At 37.2% G+C, this 24096-nt stretch overlaps 1 protein-coding gene across 2 annotated transcripts in view; it reads left to right on the forward strand.

Annotated features, from left to right (window-relative positions):
- The first annotated feature begins 9591 nt into the window (after positions 1 to 9591).
- The window catches only part of LOC106083309 (long-chain fatty acid transport protein 4), a 134704-nt gene continuing 120199 nt past the window's right edge, over positions 9592 to 24096 (forward strand). The window contains exons 1-2 of one of the 2 annotated variants that reach the window (XM_013246242.2): positions 9592 to 10066; positions 11706 to 12154. In XM_013246242.2, coding sequence (XP_013101696.1) covers positions 12119 to 12154 — 36 coding nt within the window. In that variant the 5' untranslated portion in view covers positions 9592 to 10066; positions 11706 to 12118. The remainder of the gene's footprint in view (positions 10067 to 11705; positions 12155 to 24096) is intronic. The other variant, XM_013246243.2, reaches the window with a different exon arrangement.

The following is a 24096-nucleotide window of genomic DNA, read 5'->3' on the forward strand; positions in this document are numbered from 1 at the left end:
TGTTTTCTCTAGTCTTAAATTGTTTTCTTTAGGAAAATATAAATAAAATATAAATTTTGTTTTTAAATTTTATTATAAAAAAAACAATAAAATTTTGTCAATACAAATATTATTATAAAAAATTTGTCTTTAAAAACTAATTTTCAGGAGGGAGGAAGTTTAATTGAAATTTTGTCTTAAGAGAAAATGTAATTGATATGTTTTGTCTTCAGAGAAAATTTTGTAAACATTTTCACTTCAGAGAAAAATTTCGTTAAAATTTTGTCTTAAGAGAAAATTTCAATGACATTTTGTCCTAATTGAAAATTCCATTGTAAATGTATCTTTAGAAATATAATTTCGGTAAGAAGCCGGGTCTCTCGAGCACCCCAATCGCGCCTGGCTACGTTGGTGGCTTCGAGCTTCTCACTAAATAGTGAACATAGCAATGGTAGAAGCAAACCTTTCGAATGAAAATTTGGAAGTTATTACGGAAAATTTTCTTATAGCGCAGTATGAAAAAATGTAAATCCAACAGCCAACACCTCCTTCAACATTTTTTGCATTTCGAACCATATACCACTGAAACGAATGACACCAGTTTTAAAATAAAGCGAAATAGTATTGGCAGACAGGCGCTACTTTGAATAATGCAATCAGTTGAGAAACAAACCCACCTCTCGACAGACCAAAATTACACTATGCATGACACTGATACTATCCATGGATACTTTTGAAAGCAGGCGGGGAAGTGTTTGGGAGAAAGTGTCCTCGTAAAATTTATGAACCAGTTTGCATTGTATGAACCATGAATGGCATGAGCTGTATGACGACGATACCATGGTTAAATGTATCAAAATATAACGGTTGCATTAGTCACATCATATTTTTGGATGTAGCCAATGCATAACTAGGAACATATGGAGATCTGAATGTCCTTATGCTAGGAACTAATCCAGATTGAGAATGCAAGCTGGTATAGGGGTCCATTCAAACTAATATCTTTAGGGGACTAACTCTCAGCCAACATGTTCCATTGTGCCATAAAATAGATTGGTGGAAATTCGTCTTATGCCGTACTTGATTTGACCAAGAAGGACGATGTCATAGATGTCAAAGAACGCTTCTTACCCTGTATCCAAATTAGGGTGTCGAAGACACTGTACGACTCGTAATCCAAATATTTCAACCACCGACGGGAAAATTGGTACATCTGAAGAGGATGATGGGAATCGGAGACATGCAGTATCCATACTAAACTCCGGCTACCTCGAAGCAGGGAATAGTGTGCTACAGATTCATCAAGATGTATGGAAGCGAGTCTTGTATAGCAAACACTGTCTGCTGAATATAAGTAGTTTATTTTGCTGCTATAGTAGCAGTAGTTCTGCAATTTCGGAGCAGCAGGCTTACTGCTGAAAAGTCTATTGTTTGCTGAAAATGACTGCTGCTTAATTTTGAAGGAGATGTTTGAAGAAAAAATAAAATACAAATGTAATTACCACTGAATGCATACTTTCCATAATCTTTTTATTTAAATTTGGAAACAAAAGGCCATTCCAGTCATGGTCACATTGGTAGTGCAATAGCAAAAAATGCGAGCGAGCTCAGCCAAATTTCGAAATGTATACCAAAGTATTTATGCAAAATTGCAAGCGCCTAACGTGTTTTCGACAGACAGACGAATAGACGGAGATGGCTAGATCGACAAAAAATGTAATTACATAGAACCAGATGTCTAGATTTGACTTGCTGAGAAGAACATCCAGTTAATTTCAGCTTAAAAATATATTAGTTCGAAGAACATAACAAATGTCATTCTTGGTGAGGGTTAAATAAGATTCCGCCAAACTAAACATAATTCAATTTTACTTCAATAAAATGTTTGTTGTAATACAAAATGTGATTTTAATATATATACTCATATTAAAAATAATTTCCGTTTGTTTCTCTTTCGAGACGAGCTCACCGATCGAAGATTTTTCTTTGCAAATGGAAAAGGAAAGCGAGAAATAGCACGACACACCAACCACTATGGGACGCGTTTCGTCTTTGGTTAGAAGACTTTTATACATATCAAGTGTGATGGCTTCAAGAGCCGTACGTTGGTAGGTTGCATTTGTATCGTATTTATTGCGAAAACGCCTCTATGATACAAATACCACATGAACCACGCTCGACAACCCTGTCTACTAGCTGTACTTTTCCCAATGCATGTGTTTTCGTGTAATGACATAATGAAATAATTTCCATCCGTCCTAGAGATATGCAAATCTATCCACTTTTCTGAGTATACTAGATAACCTAGAAATTTGAATTTGTATTCTGACACCAATTAGACAATCGTTTAGAACCGACTTATGTGATCAACTCGGCGATTTTTGCCGGAAGTCATAAAGAATATAAGGACAAGAGAAACGAGACCTTTTATGTGATGGTAAGGTAAGGTTAGGCTAAAAAGAGGATGCGGAATTAAATCCGCCCCATGTCACTTTGGACATACACTTAAGCCAGTATTCGGCTTCTTGTGCTTTCTAAATACTAAAAACAAAAAACAGTAAGCTCGAAAAAAAATTAGGTATTCCGTGCTACTTACAAAATCCTTAATTGTTTTCCATGCCACGCCTCTAAGCTGGATCATGTCTGCTATTGTGTCCACACCTAAGTGCCGGTATCTGTTAGACGCGAAAGCCGGGCAATGACAAAGGAAATGCTCCAACGTCTCATCACCTTCCTCGTATGCCCTGAATATGATATCACTTACCGCACCGATTTTACATAAATGAGCTCGTAGTCCTATGTGTCGCGTTGTAATACCAATAGCTATTCTGACCTTCTTCTTACTTCCTTTCAGTAATAGCCTCGTCTTCTCACGATCTGGATCCCCCCATACGATTTTCGCCGTTCTACCGACCGTTTCGCTGTTCCACAATGTTGCATGTACATTCGTCGCCCCCGCCCTTAACTCGGACTGCGTCGACCCAAAAGGCTTCGGGTTAACCAAAATAAATGTGTCAAGCTAAAAGCCAATAGAAGACAAATGAAGTGTTCTTGGACTTACTCTTGCACCTTTTATTCACCAGAGATGTTACAACACAAAATTTGACACTGCGATTTTCAGCAGACACTGCAATACAAATTACTGAGAACATTCAATTTGTTTTGAAAGCAATTCTCGACTGGATTAATTGCATATGCAAATAAATAAAAATAAAGTATCACATTCAAACAAAAAATAAAAAAAAGACAACATAATATCTGAATAACGTTCTAATTCTTTATGCAAATACTGGTAAATATCTGGGAACAACACTGCACACCAAAAATAAATAGAAGGAACATGTTTAGAGGAAAACTCAGGAACACTCAAGCGTGTCCATTAGTTGTTTCGTATAGTAGTTTTGTAAATAGGAATCAAAAACTCACTTAGACAAATCCTCAAAGTATAAAAATCTAAAGTGGAACTTCTTTTTCTCCAGAGCAGGACAGCTAAACAGCAGGGATACTATTGTTGCCTTTTCATCGGCGTTCTCACAGATTCTGCAGAAATTAACGGCCGGTTTCTAGTAGAAAAAATAAAGTTCTTGATAACTACCTGTTAAGAAATTTGATTTTCTCGTACACCTTCATGGTAAATTAAAAAGAGGGGCAACATTAAGCGAGCTGTTTAGAAGTTATGGCATTAGTATTTTATAAACAAATAGTACAAGTATAAACTTATGAACATAGTAATCGAAGCACAATTGTAGGGGAAAAGATTTAAATTCTCGAGTAAAAACAATGATATGGTGAGATCCAAATATATCTGGAATAAGATAAAGTTGGATCTAATTAGATCCAAATGGATCTGCCATATCCCATTATATAAAACTATTTCTGATGATATATATAACTATATCTATTAGAAGATATAGTTAGATATTAGACCAGATATTATTATATCCAAAGAGATATATTTTATATAATTATTGTATATCTGGCCTTGGATATAATTATATCTGGCCTTAGATATAATTACATCTTGGGTGATATATATGAATATCTTGCGTCACAAATAACTGAATTTTGTTCTTTCAGTGTTTTAAAGTAGAATTATTTAAATTATATAGCAAATAAAATATTTACAATAGTAATCCAAAGTATTAGGTATTACACTAACAAAGTTTTCAATTCTCAAAGCATGAGGTATTTTCTCATATTTTTTTAATTTGATCAATAGGTGATTATTGGTATAAACGATAGTCGCCAAATCGTCTGCCCTTTCATTTCCCCTTACTCTGTTATGGCCCGGCACCCAAACGATGCGGATTTTGCCATCCTCAGGGAAGGCGTTAATCTCCTTCTTACATTGCAAGACTGTTCGTGACTTTACCGTGCTGGTTGTTATTGCCCTTATGACAATTTTACTGCCGGTAAAGATGTTCACTCTAGACGTCCTCGCGTTAGCACCACACCACTTCACGCATTCCGTTATCGCATGGATCTCCGCCTGCAGGACCGTATTATGGTCAAGCACTTTAAAACAGATCTCAGTCCTTGGGCTCTCAAAGTATACCACCAGGCCCACTCTGTCCTCTAGCTTTGATCCATCCGTGTAACATGATCTTCCAGATGGCAATACTAGAGTTCCGTCAATCCAAGACTGTGCCGATGGCAGCAGTGCCTCCCATTCGACTTCAAGGTTCATCTCAAATATCCCATCGGAAACCTCTTCCCTTCCTTCTAGGTTTCCTATCATCGCCTCGATTACACCGCGATGGTATGAGCTGCTCCCATCCTCAATCCATTCTACCATCGCCTTAAGTCTCATAGCCGCAGTGGCTGCTTCACACTTAATCTGTAGGTCAATGGGTCGGATATCTAGAATAGTCTCCAGTGCCCTAGTGGGCGTGGTCCTCATCGCTGCGCCTATGCCAAGACAACTTGTTCTCTGAACCTATTGTCTGATCCTTATGTTGCACTTTTTCTCCATAGCAGTCCACCAAACTACTGAGATGTAAGTAAATATTGGTTTAATCACGCTCCTGTAGAGCCACGAGACTATCCTCGGATTCAGGCCCCATTTCGAGCCAACGGTCCGTCTACATAGTACCCAACATCTGTGAGACTTCTCAGTACACTCCTGAATGTGACAATTCCAATTCAGTTTCCTGTCCAAGATCACACCTAAGTATTTGACCTTGTCAGATATCGAAATCGTCTCATTGAGGAAACGTGGTGCATAAATTGACCCACCTTCGTCTTCCTCGTGAACAGGCATATTTCAGTCATCTCTGGGTTAATATTGAGACCTCTGGGTCGAGCTCAGTCATATGTCATATGCAAGACCCTTTCGGCCCTTCTGCATAGCTCGTCCGGATCCTTACCCCTTAGAAGTATTATATCGCCACTCCTATGGGTGATCACCATAAATGACCTATTACGGATGCTGACTGAGGAGGGATTAGAACCCGTCTCCTATGCAGACGATGTTGTTATACTTCTTTAGAAATTAATTTGTGTATCTATAGATTGCCCTAAATTGGACTCACAGCCCCAAAGTAGATCTCTAAGATTTGTTGAATTTTTTATGTTTAAACGCATTGAATTAACTACATTCAAAATTAAGCCATTTTTAGAGCACTAAAAGAATTTAATCTTACAAATATGCGATTTAAATTTGATTTTTCTTACACGACTGATAAATTTGAAAAATTATTAGATTTTATATCAGTAGTTACTAAGATAGTCGTAGTCTGTAAGGATTGTAATTCCATAGATTGAAGTAAATAAATAAATGTTTTAAAATATTGCATTAAATATATTTTTCCCTAAATGCGCGGTTCAAAATAATAGGAGTATTGATACATAACCCAAGCAAATAGCCCAAAAGTTAAAAATAAATAAATAAAAGCTTAAATTATTTCTGTGCCTAGAGAAATAACTTTTTATGATGACTTCTGCATATATATGATGCATGTTGTCTCAATAAGATCCTGGCATCTATTTACAGGGTGATCCTGTGATAGCTTTAAACGGATTTTGTGCCTGACATTACGCACTGCGTTTCATAGCTATTCCGTGTTTGGTAATCGGTCCTCTTTAACATATTTCCATTTTTTCCCCATAAATGTTCTATGGGATTGATGTTAGAAGGTCATCAACAGGTCACGGCTAAACCTAAACCCCATTGTCCTGAAACCACCCCTTGCCAATTTACTAGTATATTTCCGATCAATATCTTGCCAGAATACCAATTTTAAGTAATGCATGAATTGCATATTTTGGAGTTTAAAATCGACATATCTTTAATTGATTGTTCTATGTTCCATACAACAGTCTTGACTTTTCAATTTGTGCTTTAAAAAGGGGTTCGCCATACTCTTGCAGAATTTGCCTTCGGTTTTACTCCTTTAATTTCTATGGTAAGCATTTTTCTTATTTAAATCCCTTCTGTAAACCGATATAGAACAAAATGCAAATATTGAACCTACGCAGAAAAAAATAAAATCCATAAAAACATTTTTAAATGACAATTTAATTGAAAACAAGTAAAAGCGTGCTAAGTTCGGCTGGTCCGAATCTTATATACCCTCCACCATAGATCGCATTTGTCGAGTTCTTTTCCCGGCATCTCTTCTTAGGCAAAAAAGAATATAAGAAAAGATTTGCTCTGCTATTAGAGCGATATCAACATATGGTCCCGTTTGGACCACAATTAAATTATATGTTGGAGACCTGTGTAAAATGTCAGCCAATTCGAATAAGAATTGCGCCCTTTGGGTGCTCAAGAAGTAAAATAGAGAGAACGATTTATATGGGAGCTGTATCGGGCTATAGACCGATTCAGACTATAATAAACACGTATGTTGATGGTCAAGAGAGGATCCGTCGTACAAAATTTCAGGCAAATCGGATAATTATTGCGACCTCTAGAGGCTCAAGAAGTCAAGATCCCAAATCTGTTTATATGGCAGCTATATCAGGTTATGAACCGATTTAAATTTTATTTGACGCAGTTGTTGAAAGTAAAAATAAAATACGTCATGCAAAATTTCAGCCAAATTGGATAGGAATTGCGCCCTTTACAAGCTCAAGAAATCAAGTCCCCAGATCTGTTTATATGACAGCTATATCAGGTTATGAACCGATTTGAACCATTCTTTGAACCATTCTTGGTTGTATATCATGACAAAACACGTCGTGCGAAATTTCATTCCAATCGGATAATAATTGCGCACTCTAGAGGCTCAAGAAGTCAAGACCCAAGATCGGTTTATATGGCAGCTATATCAGGTTATGAACCGATTTGAACCGTACTTGACACAGTTGTTGGATATCATGACAAAACACGTCGTGCAAAATTTTATTCCAATCGGATAAGAATTGCGCGCTCTAGAGGCTCAAGAAGTCAAGACCCAAGATCGGTTTATATGACAGCTATATCACGTTATGGACCGATTTGAACCATACTTTACACAGTTGTTGGATATCATAACAAAACACGTCGTGCAAAATTTCATTCCAATCGGATAAGAATTGCGCACTCTAGAGGCACAAGATGTCAAGACCCAAGATCGGTTTATATGGCAGCTATATCAAAACATGGACCGATATGGCCCATTTACAATACCAACCGACCTACAGTAATAAAAAGTATTTGTGCAAAGTTTCAAGCGGCTTTAAGTTTCAGGCTGTTAGCGTGCTTTCGACAGACAGACGGACGGACGGACGGACAGACGGACGGACAGACGGACGGACGGACGGACATGGCTAGATCGACATAAAATGTCACGATGATCAGGAATATATATACTTTATGGGGTCTCAGACGAATATTTCGAGTAGTTACAAACAGAATGACGAAATTAGTATACCCCCCATCCTATGGTGGAGGGTATAAAAATGGTATGGCACCCATGGATATAAAAAATTCTTCCCATAGAGGAGTCACACTGCGACATGCCATTCGGACTCCCCTATAAACAGGAGGTCCCTTATCATCGAGATTAAACTTGAATCAGAAAGTACTCATTGATATGTCAGAAGTTTGCCCCTGTACATTGAATCAACACAATAATAAAATATCGGGTTGCCTAAAAAGTAATTGCGGATTTTTTAAAAGAAAGTAAATGCATTTTTAATAAAACTTAGAATGAACTTTAATCAAATATATAATTGCCATTTTGTTCGATAACCTTTTGCCATCTTCCTGGCAAATTTAGTATTAGCAAATTTAGTATTCCGCGCTAAAGGCCAGAAGTTCTACTGGCCTTTATCTGCAAAAAACTGAACCAAGTGCGATTTTATAGCCTCATCATTGCCGAAAGTTTTACCATTTAAGGAGTTCTGCAAAGATCGAAATAAATGGTAGTCTGATGGTGCAAGGTAAGGGCTATATGGTGGATGCATCAAAAGTTCCCAGCCAAGCTCACTCAGTTTTTGGCGAGTGACCAAAGATGTGTGCGGTCTAGCGTTGTCCTGGTGGAATATGACACCTTTACGATTGACCAATTCTGGTCGCTTCTCCTTGATGGTTGTATTCAATTTGTCCAATTGTTGACAGTAAACATCCGAATTAATCGTTTGGTTCCTTGGAAGCAGCTCAAAATATACCACACCTTTCCAATCCCACCAAACAGACAGCATAACCTTCTTTTGGTGGATATCAGCCTTTGAAGTGGTTTGAGCTGGTTCACCATGCTTGGACCATGATCGTTTTCGACTAACGTTGTTGTAAACAATCCATTTCTCATCTCCAGTTATAATTCGTTTTAAAACCGGATCGAATTCATTGCGTTTAAGGTGCATATCACAAGCGTTTATTCGGCTTGTTAAATGAATTTCTTTCAATACATGTGGTACCCATATTAAAATTGACGCCAAACAAACAAATGTAAACAAAGTTTCGCGCACTTTTTTTCTAAAGCAAAAGTAACAGCTGATAACTGACAGAAGAAAGAATGCAATTACAGAGTCACAAGCCGTTGAAAAAAATTTGTCAACGCCGACTATATTACTACTATATTACCGACAATTACTTCTTGGGCAACCCAATAAAATGCACTGAAAAAGATGTAGAAAAAATGTAGCATTTTTTGGCGACAACCGTATGTTAAAATCACAAAATTTGGAGCAGTTTTAGAGTACATCCAGATCCCTCAAAACTACGTGTTAAAAAAATAGATTTTGCAGGGATGAAGTGTTTGCCGCCTCAAAAAGTACCATTTAGTTTCTTATACGCTCAGCTTAAAAATGATAGTTGTTCATGAGACAACAAACATCGTAACAGTTGCTGTTATAGCAACATACCCTGACAGTACCTGTAGGATATGGGAAATTTTAGCACGAAATTGCTCATAATCAGCTTAACTTATTCCACAAAAATAAAGAAAAAAGCTCTATCATTTTAGTCAAAAGCAACTTTAAAGCTCCGTCTATCTACAGCTGGACTTGGCACCCCAGCAACGATATCGCTGCTATTGGATCGTCAACAACCATTTGGTTTACTGTTGATTGTTGCTTGCCGATCGCACAAGCTTTGCTGCACACTGCGCACGCAAACAGCAACACGAAGTGGCCACAAGATTGGTAAGCAATCCAAACATAGGCGATATCAAAGCGCCAGAGTGTTAATCGCTCGCTAACTCTGCTGTGCAACAGACCGGCAAGCGCGTAAACAAACCCGAGTTCAGTACAAAATCGCCCATTTGTACTTTGTACATCTTTTATTTTCGTAATAACGGATTGCCCGCTACCCGCGAAAATAAAAAGAAAACCCACAACAACAGCTCACGACGATCTTGAGGTCGCTGGTGGAATTTTTTGTTGTGAAGTGAACCAAGAAATAATTCATATATATTTTATGTCCCACTGCGGCCGCTTGGTCCACTATCAACTTTTACTTGTAACTGTGTTTTTGTTAGGATTGACTCAGCGGTTTTTCTTTCTCTCGATTGACCGCTTAAGCGTTTAATTGACCATACCGTTTAGTGCTTACACCACTCCGCTAACTTCCAATTCGTTTGCTTCAGTGTTTGGTGTTGATGGACGGATGGTTGGCCATTGGCATTGATATGGGAAAATAATAATTACACAAGCAAGCAGAGTAAGTGATTAAGACCATCCGAAAGAAAGAAACAGTGCATGGGTCATACATCTCAAGTGTCGAAAGTGAAATTTCTGCTGTTAAAAAGCGAGAAGAGTGAACAATAACAAGTAAAAGCGTGCTAAGTTCGGCCGGGCCGAATCTTATATACCCTCCACCATGGATCGCATTTGTCGAGTTCTTTTCCCGGCATCTCTTCTTAGGCAAAAAAGGATATAAGAAAAGGGTTGCTCTGCTATTAAAACGATATAAAGATATGGTCCGGTTCGGACCACAATTAAATCATATGTTGGAGACCTGTGTAAAATGTCAGCCAATTCGAATAAGAATTGCGCCCTTTGTGGGCTCAAGAATAAAATAGAGAGATCGATTTATATGGGAGCTGTATCGGCCTATAGACCAATTCAGACCATAATAAACACGTATGTTAATGGTCATGAGAGAATCCGTCGTACAAAATTTCAGGCAAATCGGATAATAATGGCGACCTCTAGAGGCTCAAGAAGTCAAGATCCCAGATCGGTTTATATGGCAGCTATATCAGGTTATGAACCGACTTGTACTATATTTGACATAGTTGTTGAAAGTAACAATAAAAAACGTCTTGCGAAATTTCAGCCAAATCGGATAGAAATTGAGCCCTCTAGAAACTCAAGAAGTCAAGTCCCCAGATCTGTTTATATGACAGCTATATAAGGTTATGGACCGATTTCAACCATACTTGGCACAGTTGTTGGATATCATAACAAAACACGTCATGCAAAATTTCATTCCAATCGGATAAGAATTGCGCACTCTAGAGGCTCAAGAAGTCAAGACCCAAGACCGGTTTATATGGCAGCTATATCAGGTTATGGACCGATTTGAACCATACTTGGCACAATTGTTGGATATAATAACAAAACACATCGTGCAAAATTTCATTCCAATCGGATAAGAATTGCGCACCCTAGAGGCTCAAGAAATCAAGACCCAAGATCGGTTTATATGGCAGCTATATCAGGTTATGGACCGATTTGAACCATACTTGACACAGTTGTTGGATATCATAACAAAACACGTCGTGCAAAATTTCATTCCAATCGGATAAGAATTGCGCACTCTAGAGGCTCAAGAAGTCAAGACCCAAGATCGGTTTATATGGCAGCTATATCAGGTTATGGACCGATTTGAACCATACTTAGCACAGTTGTTGGATATCATAGCAAAACACGTCGTGCAAAATTTCACTCCAATCGGATAAGAATTGCGCACTCTAGAGGCTCAAGAAGTCAAGACCCAAGATCGGTTTATATGGCAGCTATATCAAAACATGGACCGATATGGCCCATTTACAATACCAACCGACCTACACTAATAAGAAGTATTTGTGCAAAATTTCAAGCGGCTAGCTTTACTCCTTCGGAAGTTAGCGTGCTTTCGACAGACAGACGGACGGACGGACGGACGGACAGACGGACGGACATGGCTAGATCGACATAAAATTTCACGACGATCAAAAATATATATACTTTATGGGGTCTCAGACGAATATTTCGAGTAGTTACAATCAGAATGACGAAATTAGTATACCCCCCATCTTATGGTGGAGGGTATAAAAACCTGTTGATTACCCACCTCCCTCCACCCGGTCACCCAGAGCAAATGACTGGCTGATACAATCACTAGTGAATGTTGTAATCTTCAGTTGTAAAATCGCATCAAAAAGTAGAGAAACCCGTAGAAAAAATAAGCCAAAAAAAAGAAATAAAAAAAACAACACAAAAAACTTCGCGGGTTACCATAACCAATCGATCGATAGCATCGAGTGATTGACCTTAACAAAGCAACGTAACATCGGTAGTACAGTGTGTATTTGTAGTGGTGTGTTAGTGTGCGTGTGCACGGTAGATCACCTCCAAGTGGAAGCTGTAATTTCTCAGACGATCTGTGATCTGTTAGAGGGAATTGTGGAAATCACACAAGAAAGAGAAAACCACAAAAACATCAACATCAAGTCTATTTCAAAGTCAACAATTAAACGTATCTGCCGCCAGCATCAGTCCGACCAAAATGTCTTCCAATGAAAATACTGTGGAAGTTGTCGAGGTAAGTTATGTTAAAAATATGTCTTCTGCCTTCTTTTCATTTTCTATGCCTGCTGCTGGAGCTGCAGCTTATACTGCACCATAAAAAGTGAAAGAAATATCAAATGCTTGACACATACATTAGAGTGTTTTTTGCGAACAAACGAACCCAGAGGTTATCACATATTGTCTAAGGGGGTCACACAAACTCAAATTTGGTGCAAAAAAACACTACACTCAAAGCAGAAGAAAAATTAAATTGAACAAGTAGCAGCGTGGAAACACAAATTCGGTCTGGCCGCATCTTTAGAACCCACCACCATGAATTCTGCAAAAAATTTACACAAATTATGTAACTTAGTTGTTCTTGTTCTAGTTATGATTTGCAAAGAGGAGCAGCTCTAGGCCAGGAATAATCTAGGATCAAACCCGGTGGGGATCGAGTTCACTTAGCTGAAGAAATTAGATATGTGTAGGCACCAAATTTCTGCCAAACGAGGCAAAAATTGAAGCATCTGGGGATCTTAGAAGATTGTTCAAGGGATCGGTTTTGTATGGGAGCTATATCAGTTTATATAATCACTACGTGCAAAATTTCTGCGAAATCGAATAACAATTGCCGTTTCCAGGGGCTCAAGAAGTCAACTGGAAGATCGTATATCCATATCTAAACCGATATGCCCTATTTTCCATCCCTAACGACCTACATCAATAACTAGTAGCTGTAATTTTACCGTACCGTAATTTTGACAGACGGACGAGGGACATGGGTACATCGACTTAGAATGTCAGGATGTCCAGAATATATATATATACATATATACATATATATATATATATATATATATATATATATATATATATATATATATATATATATATATATATATATATATATATATATATATATATATATATATATATATATATATATATATATATATATATATATATATATATATATATATATATATATATATATATATATATATATATATATATATATATATATATATATATATATATATATATATATATATATATATATATATATATATATATATATATATATATGCATATATATATATATATATATATATATATATATATTCTGGACATCCTGACATTATAAGTCGATGTACCCATGTCCCTCGTCCGTCTGTCAAAATTACCCCCCCTTCCTTTATGGGGTCACAAAATCCAATATTTCGAGGTGAAGCACACGGAATGATTGGATTAGTAAAAGCCCCATCCCATGGGGGTGGATACAAAAATATATTACACATCGTCTGTCATGTAGAACGATCACGAATCATTTAAGGGTACAGCAAAGCACACCGGTCCAGCAGATGTTCAATTAATTGAAACATTCACAATATGTCTTATAAAAAAACCAGTAAGGAAAGGCAAATGTCGGGTGGGACCGACTATGTAATACCCTACACCACCGAAAATATGTACTACTTTCAAAATAGGGAACCTATGTTGAAATCTTGTCAGGTTTTAATTTTGCATTCCTATTCAAATATTGCATAGAGTCTTATAAGACTTTCTTACGATAGAACGATAATTGCAGCTATTTCAGCCATATCGGGTGAAAGATATATTTCGGAGCTATATCTAAATTTGGACCGACTTTGATGAAATTTTGCACACGCATTGAGACGTCGAATTAAACATCTCGTGCTTAATTTTGTAATGATCGGATGAAAGATATATATGAAAGCTATACCTAAATCTGAACCGATTTTGTTCAAAATCAATAGCGTTCGCACTTTGGCCAAAGAAGGGCCATGTGCAAAGTTTTGTGACAATCGGGCCATGTGCAAAGTTTTGTGCCCTGTACCTTGATTACAAGAATACATGGACAGACATACGGACATTGCTTAATCGAATCAGGAAGTGATTCTAAGCCGATCGGTATACTTATCGATGGGTAAATCTCCTCTCCTTCTTAGCGTTGCAAACAAATGCACAAAGTTATAATACCCTGTACCACGGTGTGGTGTAGGGTATAATTTCCTTTTGTTTAGAAATAATATATATTTAAATAATAACAAGTAAAAAGGCGTTAAGTTTGGCCAGGCCGAACTTTGGATACCCACCACCTCGGGTATACATGTAAACCACCTTTCATAAAAGTTCGGTGAAAATTTCATACCTTATGTCCCATATCAGTTATATCTAAATGTTCCGATTTGGACCAAATACTAATAAGTACACTAGCTATATCTAAAAATAAACCGATTTGAACTATATACGACACGGATGTCGAAAAGCCTAACATAAGTCATTGTGTCAAATTTCAGTGGAATCGGTTTATAAATGCGCCTTTTATGGGGCCATGACTTTAAATCGATATATCGGTCTACATGGCAGCTATATCCAAATCTGGACCGATTTGGGAAAAGTTGCATAAAAATGTCGAAGAGCCTAACACAAAGCACTGTCCCAAATTTCGGCGAAATCGGACAATAAATGCCTCTTTTATGGGCCCAAAACCTTAAATCGAAAGATCGGTCTATATGGCAGCTATATTCAAATCTGGACCGATCTGGGCAAAATTGAAGAAGGACGTCGAAGATCCTAATCAAACTCACTGTCTCAAATTTCAGTGACATCGGATAATAAATGCGTCTTTTATGGCCCCAAAACCTAAAACCTAGATATCAGTCTATATGGCGCTATATACAATTCTGGACCGATCTGTGCGATTTTTCAGAAGTATGTCAAGGGGCTTAACTTAACTCACTGTCCCAAATTTCGGCGACATCGGACAATAAATGAGCATTTTATGGGCCTAAAACAATAAATCAGGAAATCGGTCTATATAGCAGCTATATCCAAATTTGAACCGATCTGGACCAAATTCCAGAAATATGTCGGAGGGCCTAACACAACTCACTGTCCCAAATTTCATCCAAATCGGATAATAAATGTGGCTTTTGTGGGCCTAAGACCCTAAACCGGAGGATCGGTCTATATGGCAGCTATATTCAAATCTGGACCGATTTGAGCCAAATTGACGAAGGATGTCGAAGGGCCTAACACAACTCCCTGCCACGAATTTCAGCAAAATCGGTTAATAAATGTGGCTTTTATGGGCCTAAGACCCTAAATCGGAGGATCGGCCTATATGGGGGCTATATCAAGATATAGTCCGATATAGCCCATCTTCGAACTTAACCTGCTTATGGACAAAAAAAGAATCTGTGCAAAATTTCAGCTCAATATCTCTATTTTTAAAGACTGTATCGTGATTTCAACAGACGACGGACGGACATGTCTGGATCGTCTTAGATTTTTACGCTGATCAAGAATATATATACTTTATAGGGTCGGAAATGGATATTTCGATGTGTTGCAAACGGAATGACAAAATGAATATACCCCCATCCTTCGGTGGTGGGTATAAAAATAAATTGCTAAATTAAAAAAAAAAATGCAGTACTAAATTTCGATAAAATTTTCTCGGAATTTCAATTATATGGCCATATTCAGTTATAAGCAACAAAAAGAGTAAAAAAGGAGACGTCAGAAAAGGGTAACGAAAAAGGACAAGACTTCAAAAAAGGGTGAAAAATGACACTTTCGTCGTACCAACAGTAGTAAATCAAAATAAACTACCTATTTTCCATTATCTTCGCATATACTAAGCTAAGCTTCTAACCCTCTTTTAAACTAACTCTGAAAATTCTTCAAAAGTGACATTAATATATTTGAGATTTTATTTTCTTTGTTTCTTGACGCTATATACAGCTGTTTGGAGTTTGCACATTTTCATTTGATTCACATCAATACCTAAATAGTGGATAATAATAAAAATTCGAAATTATTTTTATACAAGTAAACCACTATTATTTTCAATAAATTTACCATTAAGTAAATCTTATAAATTCTTGTTTGAATCGTTAGTTTGGTCGGACGTTCTGTAATTTCGCTGCGCAAAAATATTGTAACAGGTAGTTATTTTCGGGAAAAGCTAAATCACTCAAGGATAGCTACGATACTGTTATGCATTAGGCGGTTGATGATCCGTCTCTATTTCCAGTGGAACGGTAGATCGAGAGCCTGGAAATAGGGTTAGAATGGACTCCACAGACCCAACAGCAGCGGTGATGGTATCAGGCCATAGTATGTTGTCTGCAAACCATTACGCTCTTTAAGAGGTTGGAATAATAAAAGGCCCATAGCTCTCTGGTTTATAGAAAGGTTTGGTGCGAATGATCCTAAAACTCTCACCGATAAGGTGATAGGCTTCCTTAATTGTGCTCGGAGATTCACCACACAGGCTACTCTAAAGGCTACATGTCTAGATTCGGAAAAGGCACTGCAGTCCGCCAATTGGCTCCCATCATCTGGAGGGCATCCCATGCCCAAAAAGCTAAGGCGAACTACATGGCGAAAAGCTAAGGCTGCACCGGTATAAGTCAAGAAAGAAGACATTTCTTCTAATTACAAAATCCGTAATTGTTCTCAATACCACTCATGTTCATGTCTGGTATTGTGTTTCCACGTAAGTGCCGGTATTTGTTAGAGGCGAAAGCCGCATGCCCTACAAATGCTATCACTTGCTGCACTGATTTTACATAAGTGAGCTCGCAGTCCTATGTGTTTCGTTATGATACCAATAGCTATACTGACCTCCTTCTTGCTTCCTTTCAGTAATAGCCTCGTCTACTCACGATCTAGATCCCCATAGCATTTTCGCCGTCCTACCGACCGTTCCGCTGTTCCGCAATATTGCATGCGCATTCGTCGCCAACTCCCTTATCTCGGACTGCGTTGACCCGAAAGGCTTCGGGTTAACCATGTTTATTGACGGCAGTCCTCTGGCCTTCACTGCCAAATCGTTGCGATGCGGATTTTTCCATCCTCAGAGAAGGCGGTAATCTCCTTCTTACACTGAAAAGACTGTTCGTGACCTAACCGTCCTGGTTGTTATTGCCCTTATGGCAATTTTACTGTCGGTAAATATGTTCACACTCAACGTCCTCGCGTTAGCACCATACCACTTCACGCATTCCGTTATCGCCCGGATCTCCGCCCGCAGGACCGTATTATGGTCAGGCAGTCTAAAACAGATCTCAGTCCCTGGGTTCGAAATGTAGACCTCCAGGCCCACTCTGTCCTCTAGCTTTGATCCATCCGTGTAATATGATCTTCCAGATGGCAATACTAGGGTTCCGTGCCGATGGCAGCAGTGCCTCGCACTCGACTTCAAGGTTTATCTCAGGTATCTTGCAATTCCTTGCAATTAAAGAAGTGGTGGAATGGCTGAGATATAATGTCATAACAACGATTAACACAAATATCTTCTCCGAGAGTCAGGCAGCTATCAGCAAATCCCTGGAGAAAGTATGTCTGAGTTCTGAAACGACCCTCGAATGTCGCATATCTCTTCAAAACATAACTGAATAGTTCAAAATTAATCTGTTCTGGGTGCCCGGCCACAGAAATATCCCAAGCAATTGTAGAGCAGACGAGCTTGCGAAACTAACTACTATCTAACACATTCCAAGGGAACTGAAATTATGGGTATGCCTCTAGCCACATGTAAGCTAAATCAGGCCAGAAGGACATCAAATGATAAATGATCACAAAGGCGGTGTTGTGAGCAATCCAAAATTATGTAGCATTGCTGTTGCTTGCTAAAACAGACGTCACAGTCATTGTGTTCTTCATGACTGGTCTTTGTCTGATCGGTAAACATACAAACAGACTGAAGGTTGCAAGTAACGACCCACAGCATAAGCTGTGAGGACGTCGAGTAAGAAAGACTACAGAACATCTGCTATGTGTGTGTGTCTCGCACTGGCAGTCACAAGAGTTGTATTTTAGGTTCTCATTTCTTTGAAACAAGTTCTCTGATTTAGCGGTTGTAAACATTTACTAGCTGTTGGGTTTTTTAAAGCGATTTGGATAGTTAGACGGAACGAACTAAAGGGCATCTTGCTTCTCCTGTTCCGTGGTATCACAATGGACGTCGATGTGAGTCCAAAGACAGACTGCCACTTTAATCTAACCTAGCCTACACTCTTTCATAGATTCAATAACCATTCAACAACCATATTTTCTTATTAATCGGCTGAATTTCGCCCTCAAACTTAAAAAACAAGTTCAATTGGTTTTGGGATACGATCTTTATTATTAATAAATGTTCTTTCGAGATATTAACCAGCAAAATAAGGGGAAAAATAATATTTTATTAGAATTGTCCGAAAATTCGTACAGAAAGTGCATATAATCATATCTATAACAACGCCCCAAATACGTTAACTTCGGCTAGTAGATCTAGAGCAGTAGTGATGTATTGAGTTGCCCAAAAAGTAATTGCGGATTTTTCATATAATCTGTAATTGCTTTCTTTCTTCTGTCAGTTATCAGCTGTTACTTTTAGCTTGCTTTAGAAAAAAATTATAAAAAAAGTATATTTGATTAAAGTTAATTCTAAGTTTTATTAAAACCGCAATTACTTTTTGGGCAACCCAATATTTATCTTTTAAACTCATATTTAGTCGTAATATAATATGGTCAATGTTTACAGTTTGCCTTAGCTTCCTTGATGTTTCATTCTTCGCTACATGCCCCTCCCCGACTGCAAAAAGTTATCTCGTTAAATCTATTTGGTAAAATATCATATGCAAAATGTTGTCCCAAAACGCGATAGTGAAATTTCTCTCACATTGATAAGAAAGCTGAGTGACAAAATGCTGCATTAATACTGAGTTTGATAATTGGAAACAAGTAACCAGTTTTGGTCGGACCGAATCTTCTATTCCCTCCACCATGCATTGCGCATGCCAAGTTTTCCGAATGATAGCATAGAATGTTTGTTGGGGCTATAAATGAAGTTCGTAATAAATCCAATTTTAGCAAAATGGAATAAAAAGTATGCCATTTAGCTTTTATACCAGACTGTGAAATATTTTTTTACAACATTATTACTTTCACTGAAAAAAGAAATCCTTTATAACAATAAGTATACTACTGACGCAGATAAATAGTTGTTGTTATTTGCAAGATTTGGAGATTTAAATAGGTTGTCTTTGAAATGTTTGTTTTTTTTATGTCTTATATAGCATCCATAGCTTGGAGATTAACAAAATCTAAACACTGCGTTTAAATAAAACCTTTATTTCCCAATAAGCCATTTGGATCCTCTTTAAGCTGGATAGTATTTCATATCAACATACATACATATGACAATCTGACCAATTGTGTAAAAGTTACAAAAATACTACTACTCATGGCCACTGTACATTGAAAAAATTCCATTTCGTCCTTCTGCTTTTTTAAATAAAGCATTGATGAATGAAACTCATTATTGGTAATTTCGTCTTTTATGGCAAAGTCTCATTTTGGAAATTCCCCAGAGATTGCTTCTTAAAGTTGGTAAGACACATAGCCTGCAAAAATAAACATGACGGACTGCGTTGTAGTGATTGACTTTTTATGCGAGTTCAATGACTTTCGCACACGTATTTCACGGGGCTTTATGAATAAATAATAAAACATTGCTAATATATGTCTGTATGACAGTGAAACTTGCATTGCTTTTCTCATGTCGTTCCAATACTCGGGGAGAAGGTGGGTAGGAGGCCAAGTCGTTGGTGCCGCGAATTTCTGATGACGTTGCGACTGGCTTTGGGAGCTGAATTGATAAAAAACAATTTCAAAGAAATCATGGCATAGACGTAGATATGCGGTGTTCAAGGTTTCGTGTCTGAGATGATTAACTTTTATTCCATTGCATGGTGGCGTTTGCATAAATCTTTTAATCAGGGAAAAGAAAGGCATACTTAGTTATACTATCGGATTTGTAATTTTTTATGAGAAGAGAAAGGAAATTTTGTCCAATTTTTTTTTGTCAGCTTATATACTCCTGGAGTGAAGTAAAGACAATTAAGCTCAATATCAACTTTTGACAAGTTGGCTTTTAGTATTTGTAAGTAAAACAAGTAAAAAGGCGTTAAGTTATATCGAAATATGTTCCGATTTGGACCAAATACTTATAAGTACAAGTCAATGCTCGGTTGTGTATAACAAAATATTGGTCTTTTTAGTAGCTATATCTAAAAATAAACCGATCTAAACTATATACAACATGGATGTCGAAAAGCCTATCACTGTGTCATATTTCAGTTAAATCGGATTATAAATGCACCTTTTTTGGGGCCAAGACTTTAAATCGAGATATCGGTCTATATGGCAACTATATGCAAATCTTGATCGATCTATATGGAGATCAGATCTATATGGCAGCTATATCCAAATCTGGACCGATCTGTGCCATATTGTGGAAGTATGTCAAGGGGCTTAACTTAGCTCACTGTCCCAAATTTCGGCGACATCTGACAATAAATGCACCTTTTATGGGCCCAAAACCTTAAATCGAGGGATCGGTCTATATGGCAGGTATATCCAAATCTGATCCGATCGTTGCTAAATTGAAGAAAGATGTCAAAGGACCTAAGAAAACTCACTGTACTAAATTTCATCAAAGTCGCATAATAAATGTGGTTTTTATTGGCCTAAGACCCTAAATCGGCGTATTTTTGTATTTTTTGCACTTGCAAAGCGAAAATAATTGTTGCATTTCAACATCTTTGGAGGTAATGTTGCATTGCACTGAATATGCTAAATTTTCTGCTTCTTAGAAATATAAACTTGGAGTAATATAGAGTGAATTGCGTTGTAAGTAATATTAAAGGGCATTTTTTTAGCCTAGAGGCGATGTCTATTGAAACTGGAAAAAATTGGTTCAGATTTGAATATAGCTCCCATATATGTATTCGCCTAATATGCACTAATATTGCCATAATGTGGACATTATTTAACCTGCAAATTCACCCATAAATATTCCAATAAGGAACAGGGACAAATTTCTCATACTTCACTGAGTGATGTCCGATTCAAGTTTAAGCACACTAATAAGGGACCTCCTTTTATAGCCGAGGCCGAACAGAGGGCAGTATTGCGACACCTCTTTGTGGAGAAGTTTTTACATGGCTTCTTTGCATGGCATAGTACCTCACAATTTTCGTCAATATTAGGACCAACCATCGCCTAAAATTGTTTTTGGTATTCTCGCTATGATTAGAACCCAGATGTCCAGCTTCATAGGTGGACATGCTTACCTCTGCGCTACGGTGGCTTCCAACCTTGTTAACCTATTCTGAATTTGACCTATTCTAACGAAATCTGAAACAAAAAATTATGTTACTCTCGACATAACTGGTGAATTTCAAATAAATCGATTTATATTTAGATAAAGTTCCCATATGTAAAAATTTCTGATTTCCACTTCTAGAACCTTTGTCAGCGTTTTTATAAACCGATCTTCTCAAAACTTTACACAATGCTTGTTTTTACTACTAGCACAATATGTACAGATTTTGGTCGAAATCGGCACAGATTTATACGTAGTTCTCATACATCCAGAGAAATCACTGTTTGGAATTCGATTATAAGAACAAAAAGATAATAATTTTCCGAATTAAATTTCAATTGTTTGAACCACAGGTTGGTTATTTTCATAGTTAAAGTTAAAAAACGTTATAAGAATATGCTACTTACCGATATATCAGTTCCATCAATTATTTCCATAAAAAAAATTATTTCGCTTCTTCCAATTGTATCAACGTTTTATTTTCTGCAGTACCACCAAAGAGTAAGCACAACACCCTTATGGTAGTTTTGCTCATTACCCTACCGGTAGATGTGCTAACTGCCATACCGGAGTACTACTAACCCCTTACCGGCAGTTAGTACTGCATGTAAAATTTTAACATACCACTGAAGTATTTGGATTTTTTTTAATGATATCCAACAACTGTGCCAAGTATGGTTCATATCAGTTTATAACCTGATATAGCTGCCATATAAACCGATCTGGGGACTTGACTTCTTGAGCTTCTAGAGGGCGCAATTCCTATCCGATTTGGCTGAAATTTTGCATGACGTGTTTCGCTCTAGTGGGCGCAATTATTATCCGATTCGGCTAAAATAACAACGGTTTCTCCCATCACCTTCAACGTGTCAAATATGGTCTGAGTCGGTCTGTATCCTGAAACAGCATAGGTCTATAGCCTGAAACAGCACAACAGAGATACCGCACAAAGAACTTGTTTTTTCTTTAAACTTATTTAAGAAAATTCGGTTTAAAAAAATATGTATTTAAACATTATTAAACATTTTTTTTAAAATTGTTTCTACACTTCTTTAATTTAATTTAATTGACAAACTTATTACAGCACAATAATGCTTATTCCCTATATCATCATTAAGAAAATGATGTCGGCAGGCTAGAAGATGCGTGAAAGACTACCAAACTTGACATCATGAGTTCAAATCTCCCCTCGACCACCGACAAAACTAATAAAATTAATATAAAGCGTAATAAGTCAAGAGAGAAAAACCCGAGGGAAAGCAGCAGCAAGCAGAAGATAACGAATAAGCGTAGCGCAACCGATCGACGACGCGCGCTTAAAGCATTTTTTATTTTTGGTAGCATAACAACACCAACGTTGGTTGTCACAACAGCAATGTTGCGGTTGGCAAAAAATTGGTTGAGGCAACAAATCTGTTTTCTGGGTGTTTAAATACATATGAGTAGTGCCCGATTTTCATGTCTAGATCCTTGGTCAGCGTCTTCTTCTATGACGTTTACTAAGTGTACGGATTTTGGGCGAAATCAGTTTAGATTAAGATATAGCTCCCATATATGATCCTATTTTAAGTAATATTCCAATAATATTGTCTTTTATCAACCCAGCCTTAGAAAAATTTACACATATCATTTTCTTATGACTGTTGACATTTTTGGTAAATTTTATCCAAATCGTTTCAGATCCTAATTGGCCTATTTACACTAAAAGATTTGGACTTTGGTAGTTATAACAATGTTCACTAATTTGCATGAAATTTGGTATGAAGTGTTTTATCACTCATCTGAAAGCCTCTGCAAAATTTCATTAAAATCAATTCAGATTTAGATATTTTTCTTTCTAGACAAGCTTAATGATCGAAGAGTTTTTTCTATGCAATGGAAAAGTAAAGTTTACATATGGTTGGTGTTGTTGTGTCTTCTGGCTTTACTTTACCAATGCATGAAAAAATTCTTCGATCATTTAGCTCATCTTGAAAGAGATATATTTTTGGTATTAAATATAGTGTTTACCTTTTCTTTTTTAACCAAATTTCTCGGGAACTAAACAACTAAAAATACAAAGTTTAGTTGTCACTTATCAACGAACAGAAAGCTTTTTACATGTGAAATTTCAAAGCGATGGCAGCAGTCTACAAAGGATAGTCGCCTAAACTGGGTAACAAATTTCGTAAACGTGCACATCCGTGAATAGAGCCTCACCGGGGCATTGACTACTGCAGCAACATCCGATAACGAACCTTCACTCTAACCAATTCCCACTTTACACAGACCAATGGAAGGTCTTAGCTCTTATGTATCCTATCTTCAGTACGCCGGAGGCCACCGCAGCGCAGAGGTTAGCATTTCCGCCTATGAATCGGACAGCACTCAGTGATATGTGAGAAGTTTGCCCCAGTTCCTTAGTGGAATGTTCATGGGAAAATTTGCATTTTGCATCTTCAGTAGAGTGTATAGTAAAATATGCAAATTGTATATTTATGCAAAAAGTGGAATAACGGTGATGAGTAAATTGTTTTCGAACATTCGGAATTAACTTTTGCAATCATTTAGTTTGGTAAAAAAAAGATCTAGAAACAAGTAGTCTTTATAACATTCTAAAAAATTAATTAGTTAATTCACTTCTTATAACTCTGTAATAATATTTGTAGAAAGTTTTATAAAAAGAAAACAAGAACAAAGAATAACTGGTTGAAACGCATCCGATTGTTGATGTTTGTGAATCAAAGACAATTGAAAGCCAGCCATTTGAAACAATGAAATCACTCAAAGAAAAATAGAAGCGATGTTGACAC

This window comes from Stomoxys calcitrans, chromosome 5, assembly GCF_963082655.1.
Source record: "Stomoxys calcitrans chromosome 5, idStoCalc2.1, whole genome shotgun sequence".
Taxonomy (NCBI): Eukaryota; Metazoa; Arthropoda; class Insecta; order Diptera; family Muscidae; genus Stomoxys; species Stomoxys calcitrans.